Genomic DNA, 7,281 nt, shown 5'->3' with positions numbered 1-7,281 from the left:
GCACAGCATCCCTTTCCTCTGTAGAAAGTCAGCCTGGTTCAGGGATGAATCACATTGGGAATGAAATGAGATGAAATATCTCTTGACTTTTCCAGTTTTTCTCTCTTTATTTTGAAGTGGATGAACAAGTATATTTTTGACTCATCATACTTGTAAAGAAAGCTGTGCCTGGAGGCGGTTGACTTGTATTATTTTTTTGTGATAGTCGCATCCAGACACCCAAACCAAGATGAGAGACCTGGCCCCCATTTTATTAGGCACAGTATCGGCACACAGCAAGACATGGTCCCAGACCTGAAGAGTTTACAATCTAAATAGAAAAAGATGGAGAACTAAACTAAACTATCGGTCCAAGGTCCCATAGGGAGGAATTAAATTCTCATTTTCTGAATCCCACTCCAATGCTTTAACTGCAAGACCATCCTTCCTGAGTGGCAGGGTCATGCACTCTGACCAGTTAGGTGGCTATCAGGTGCATGATCATTACGAAACAGCCTCTTTAAAGCATTAGCAGGTGTAAAAGCAGGGAACTATTAAATAAGAGCAGGCAGTTGGTATTATCTCTGTCTGTGGCATTAATGAGACCGTTACTGGAATACCATGTCTAGGTCTGGTGTTCACACTTCAAAAAGAAGTTGACAAAAGGTTCAGTAGAGAGCTCCAAGAAACATTCAAGGACTGGAAAACATCCCTTCTACTGAGAAACTTAAGAAGCTCAATCTATTTAGTTTATCCGAGAGAAATTTTAATGGTGACTTGATCACCGTCTGCAAGTATCCCTATGAGGAATAAATTTCTGATGGTGACTTCTCTTTGGTCTAGGAGAAAAGGGCAGTACAAGATCCAATTGATGGAAGATGAAGCTAGACAAATTCAGACTAGAAATGAGGTGCCATTTTTAAATAGTGAGGGTAATTAACTATTGGAATAGCTTACCAAGGGTTTTCCCTATCACTTGACATCTTTAAATCAAGACTGGATGTTTTTCTGAACGTTATCTGATAAACATCGGGTGACACTCTATAACTTGGGGGAGCCCCTGTAGCTCCATATTCCTCATTTATATATAATTGTGATCTGGCATATAAAGCATGCCTTGTAAGGTATATGGGGAAAGGTTATGATCTGGGGAAGGTCATTTCTCTATCTAAATATGAATATCTTTAGTGCATATGAAGTTATGAGATGGTGTTGTATGGTTGTCAGTAAAACATTCATTTAACTGTTTATCTATACCAGTGAGTTTGCCTGAAGTGACTGGTAAATGTGCTCAGGTTTTACAAAGCTTGGTGTAGATCCACTTTCCATTGATGATGTGGAGAACCCATTAATAAATTTTCACTGCTCGTCTTGAGCAGTGCAAGATGGTATATTCCTGATGTGCAAGGCTGGTATCTGGGGGGATTTGGCTGGTACCTTTCTCTGTGTGATTCATGAGTGGCTCTGGGAGCATTCATGCAATCAGCTGGGTGTGGGGCTCCACATGCAGTTGTGATGAGTGATCACAACACCTGGAGGGGTTGCTGCTTGTTACTAGCAAAGCATTGTGAGAGACAGCCCAGGCTGGAGAGTTGTGGGGGCACAATGGTCCCACAGTCCCAGGCTGCACCCCGGGGATCCCATCACAGTGGTGCAGAAAGAGGGTGAAATACACAGCTTGTTGTAATGAGCAAGATTTGCACTGCATACACCGGTCACTTGGGAGAGGATGCCCAGGACCAAATGGCTGAGTCAGCATCTGTGCACTCAGCCCATGGCCCAGGTTTTGAGAGGGAGCTGTGTAACCGACCTCCTGGAGGGGAGCAGTCCCACAGCTGACTTCTCAGGGACAGAGAAAGGGGTGGCGGAGGGGACTCCAATCCAGATCCCAGTTTTTCAGGATGCTATTTCTGATAAGTTTTTGGAAAGTAACGGTGTCTCTTTACATCAAGATGCAGCTCCAATGCCTGTGATAACAGAGGAGTTGAGACCAGGAAATTTCCAGGTGGTAGTTTGTGAGAACTGAAATGACCTGGCTGATGTGGGGGAGCCGGGTTTTCCTCCAGGCTGGTGAGACACAGAGAGCAGTGGTGGGAAAGATGCTAGGAAAAGGTGCTTCTGATCCAAGAGTAGACACTCTTAGCCCAGAGAGCACAGACCACAGCCCTCGAGGAAAAGGGGGCAGGGAAGGACTCAGTGCGGGGGGGGGGGGGGGAGGGAAGGAAACACAGGGTAACCCCCAAAAGGGAGCTGGATTTTTTGCATATGTAGAGTCCTGGGGTTGGGAGACTGCTCCCCAAAGGGCCAGCAACTTGCACAGCCATTGGTGAGCAAATGTAACCTGAATCAGAAAGTAACAAGAAGTTGCCCTGGAGTGGTAGTTTGAGCACACAACACATATCCCAGGAGAAATGAGAGAATATTTATGCACATATATTGTTCATCATGTATTTTTTTTATTTGTCAAAGACTTAAAACAAAAATGCCCTGAAAATATTAAAGTGCTTGATTTACAGATCCTCAAACTATTCCAGTTTATACCATCTCCGGATCTAACCCCACAACTTCTGATTACAAGAGATCTTCATCTTTTGCAGGAAATCAGATGAGGGTACGTTTGTGTCCGGATGTATTTTCTGTTGGCTGAGTTGTTCGCTGCACTTGCATTTGCTGTTTTGTTGTGGATTGTGTTTCTACTCATCTGTTAAGGCATCTAAAGCTGGCACAGATGTCTTTTAGGTCTTTAAAGTCTAAAGACAATGAAAAATGTATGGGAGGCACAGGAAACTGCAGTGGAAAAAGCCTAAACTAGGGTGAGGATGTTCAGAGGAGGGTAAGAGAGTGAGGCATAAGGATATTCCCATGGATGAGGTGCTTGGTAGACCAGGATTCAACTACTTGTTCTGCCAAAGACTTCCTGAGTTATCTTCACAACTTGCTTTATCTCATTGTGCCTCAGTTTCCCAATTGTGAATTGGGGACGGTCGTAATTCCTGACCTCACAGGGGTGTAGTGAGGCTAAACACATTGAAGGTTGTGAGCTGTGCAGTTGTCATGCTACTGAGGAGCAGGTGAATGCCATGGATAGGTGGATGCCCAGCTCTCCCTTAATTTCAAATGGATCAGTACATCTAACTTTCATATATTCTTTTGAAAAACCTACATGAGATGCTTCAAACAGCAGCTCCATGTTGGCCTAAATGCCCTGGATTTTACCTAGGGTTTATACACAAAGCAGACCTGGGTTTGGACAGAGTTTGGCTTATTAGTTAATGTAAACACTTTATTTTTTAAAAGATCACCTCCGGTTTAATTTGCTGGTCATTCTGCAGTTCCATAGGCCCTTCAGTCCCTAGTTATCCAGCACTGGGTAATGTGATGTGCCATTCCACAGTGAGTCAAAGGTCCAGCCATTTCTTACACTGCCTCACCTGTGAAGTCGTGAAAATCCATCTTTTCCCTATAAGGGTTTGTGCACATGATAGCTTTTGTCTTCAGACTGACTGGAACAAGGGGGCTATTGAGTAGCTAGATATCTGGCTTCCTTTAATTGCAAACATGAAAACCGCAGGGACAAACAGGGAGGACAGGTTTTTACATATTTGGACCATTGCATCTCTCATGTTGCGTTTTTGCACGCTAGGTTGCTGTGCGAGCATATTGAGCACTGATCCTGCGGGGAGCTGAAAACCTAACCTCCATTGAGGTCAGCCAGGAAGGATGGATGTGCCCTTTGCAGGATCTAGACTGTCAGGACAGCATAATCCACAGAAAAATAGCACAGAACTCATTGTAACCCAGGCTCTCACAGTGTGGCTGTTTGTCATGCCTCTGTTGGCCAGAACATGAGCAGAGCTTTATGAGACAGCTGCAGCCTTCAAGCTGACGATCCTGGTTATTTTGCTTAAACAACACAGGCCTGTGCTTTGAGCCTCTTCTTTTATTATTCTGGTTTGGTGCATTGAAAAATCCCATATTTAACATTTCATTAAAAAAAAGGAGGGTGTGTTTTTCCCCCTCTTAGTTCGCATAAATGTATAATTGTTAGTTGCCTTGAAAATATCTTGTATCAGGGAGTTCAGAAAGTTCAAATACATGGAATACAACCTTTCATCCCTTTGCCCTCTTTTAACTGTCAATAGCAGGTTTCATCGTTTTCTTAAAGGGCCTGCTCCAAAGTGCATGTAGTCAATGGAAAAACTACCTTTGGCTTCCATCAGTATTGGTTCAGACCCTCATAGAGGGAGTGGGAACACTCAATCCCAAGGAAGTAGGAAAATATGAATGTTTTTCTATGCAAAATTGCAAGACAAAATTAAAAACAAACAATCAAAAATAATTTTCATTCAAATTTTCCATGGAAAATTTCAGCTGTTTGTCCCCCCAAAATAATAATTTAATGAATTGGGAATGTTGCCATGGTCTCTAATGGGAGCTGTACTTCAAGTTCCTCATGTTCCCATTCTCTTCCATAGGCAGGGCTCACTGCTTGGACTACATCTTCCATGGTGCACAATTCACAGTCAAAATACTTCTGATTTCAGACAAAATATATCAGATTACGGCTGAACTATTTTATGTTATTTCCCCCTGAAAACACGGAATTTTCCATGGGAAATGGAATAAAATAAAACCCCATTTTCCAATTAGCTTTACACATTACTCCCCTATTAAATATTCTCTTTCGTATCTCATTTCTGTGACAAGGGATAACACCAACCTTTACTGTACATCAGAGGAGCCATGGGAGATATTTTGAGATAACCATTGTTCCGTCCCCTCATTTGCCTCTTCTTTGGTCGCAGAGAGAATCTACAGGATAAATGGCACTGGGGAATTATACCACAGTGACTGGCTTCATCCTCCAGGGAATAACAGAAAATCCAAAGCTGCAAATCATCCTCTTCATGACATTCTCCTTCATCTATTTCTGCACCCTGGTGGGGAATCTAGGGATGATCATGTTAATCCGTGTTGATTCCCGACTCCACACCTCCATGTATTTTTTCCTCAGCAGCTTGTCTCTCTTAGATATTGGCTACTCCTCTGTGATTGCCCCAAAGACACTGGTCATCTTTTCTACAGAGACTAAAGACATTTCTTTTGCAGGGTGTGTGGTTCAGTTTTTCTTCCTCTCTCTTTGTGCCAACACCGAGCTTTGCCTCCTGGCAGTGATGGCCTACGATCGCTTTGTAGCCATCTGCAAACCATTGCTTTATCATGTAGTTATGTCCAGGAGAGTCTGCATCCAGTTGGTGGTGGGCTCTTATCTCTATGCTTTTGCCAGTGCAATCACCCACACTAGTTCTTTGTTTTCTCTGTCCTTCTGCCACTTCAATGTCCTTGATCATTTCTTCTGTGACATCCCTCCTCTCCAAAAGATCTCATGCTCCAACACTCGCATCGATGAGCTGGTGCATTTCACCTTTGCAGCTATAGCAACCATTGTAACCATTGTGATCATCCTTGTCTCCTACACATATATCATCTTTGCCATCCTAAGGATCCGCTCTTCTGAGGGCAGGCGCAAAGCCTTCAACACCTGCGCCTCCCACCTGACGGTCGTTGCTATGCTGTATGGGACTCTCTTCTTTATGTATCTGCGCCCCAGCTCCAGTAACTCAGCAGATCAGGATAAAGTGGTGGCTGTGTTCTATACCCTGGTGATCCCCATGCTGAACCCCCTGATCTACAGCCTGAGGAACAAGGAGGTGAAGGACGCCTTGAGGAGAACAATATATCAGAAAATTATTCCTCGCTGTATGTAAATATGGGGACTTTTTTACTGATCAGTATTGGAGCACAAGCATGAGCTAGTTCTGAGTCATTAAGTCAACATGCAGAAATATCCTTCATTATTTGATGTACAGGAGAAGACAATAAAGGAATGGAAACTTGAGCCAGATAATGCAGGAAGGCGTAATTTCACTTGATAACAATGTCCAGTAACAGTGTTACAGCTTTTCCATTATGCATTGTTATGTGATGTCTGCAAGGATAAGTATCTTCCTCATTTGTTTCATTTGCTACCAAACTGTGTCAGCTAGTGTATCAAGAGACACAAAGAGATGATATCAAGAATGTAATTTTTTTGGTTTATCACCTCAGTACCCACATCCCACACCAACCATCACTTTACAAAGAAATAAAGTACAGTGTATATGTGGAGGTATATTTGTAGATAGACTGACAGATTGATGGTTATGCACAGGACTGGATGGGTAGCTAGACAGATCGATGTGTGGATAGACAGACAGACAAACATAATTGTACACACACACACATGCAAGAGGAAGGATGACCCATTGGCCAACCTAAGGCTAATAAGGTCTGAGTTCAAGTTCCTGCCATGTGACCTTGATTAGGTCACTGAGAACCAGTTTTTCAATGTGGGTTAGGTGCCTAAATTCCTTTAAGAATCTTGGTCGCAGGGCTTGTCTACACGTAAAATGCTATGGAGGCACCGCTGTATTCCTGAAGTGCTACAGTGTAAGCACTACCTATGCTTATGGGAGGGGTTTTCCGTTGGTGCAGATAATCAGTCTCCCCGCGAGGCCCAGAGAGACTATCTCACAGGGGAGTAAGTACATTGAAGATTGTGAGATGTGCGGCTACTGAAGGAGCAATAAGAGTAGATAAGATCACGTATTACACCAAAGTAGCCACCTAGCTGTATACTTACTGGTCTACATTTGAAAAGTGAGTACTGATTTTGGATGCTTCCATTTTTCAGTTCCCAACCTGAGACCACTTCCCGGGACTGGGTTATCAGACAGCACTGAGCACCTGCCCTCTAAAACCTTTCTAAGAGGTCTCAGCTTGGGCACCCAAAAATTGAAACACCCAATACTATAGCAGAATGAGAACTCAGCTATAGTTAAGACCAGCCTTCTGTTTAAAACTTGACTGTTCTAAGTGCTCTAAAAGCTACACCACAGTTACTCAGATTGTCTCACAATTTGGTGTGCCTCATGGGGGTATGGGGCTCTGCTACAAACCCAAATTTGGGGCCATTTGATCACAGAGTTCCAGAGATACCCTAGCCCCAAAGAGCTTTTCTTAAAATTAACAGATTCTACACTTCTCCTTACCCAACATTAAATCTACAGACTGCTCTTGTCTCCTGCCTCACTATTGACAATACCCATGACAAGAAAAACCCGCTGCCCTGCTACTGACATAAACTACTCAATTTGGTATTGAAATGATGTAGCCTTAAGGGACACATGCATCTGTCAGGGATGGTCCAGATAATACTTGGTCCTGCCTCAGTGAAGGGGACTGGACTAGATGAACTATTGA

At 43.3% G+C, this 7,281-nt stretch overlaps 1 protein-coding gene across 1 annotated transcript; it reads left to right on the top strand.

Annotated features, from left to right (window-relative positions):
- The first annotated feature begins 4,802 nt into the window (after positions 1–4,802).
- On the top strand, positions 4,803–5,747 carry LOC101949910 (olfactory receptor 5G9-like). Its single transcript, XM_008177923.4, has one exon. The coding sequence runs from the start codon at positions 4,803–4,805 to the stop codon at positions 5,745–5,747; it is 945 nt and encodes a 314-aa protein (XP_008176145.3).
- Positions 5,748–7,281: the final 1,534 nt, after the last annotated feature.

Source organism: Chrysemys picta, chromosome 4 (assembly GCF_011386835.1).
Source record: "Chrysemys picta bellii isolate R12L10 chromosome 4, ASM1138683v2, whole genome shotgun sequence".
Lineage (NCBI taxonomy): Eukaryota > Metazoa > Chordata > Testudines > Emydidae > Chrysemys > Chrysemys picta.
This window is presented reverse-complemented; position numbering and strand designations above follow the sequence as displayed.

Bases quoted from the DNA above. Each gene is read 5' to 3' on its own strand.
- LOC101949910 (XM_008177923.4), top strand. From the start codon at position 4,803: ATGGCACTGGGGAATTATACCACAGTGACTGGCTTCATCCTCCAGGGA.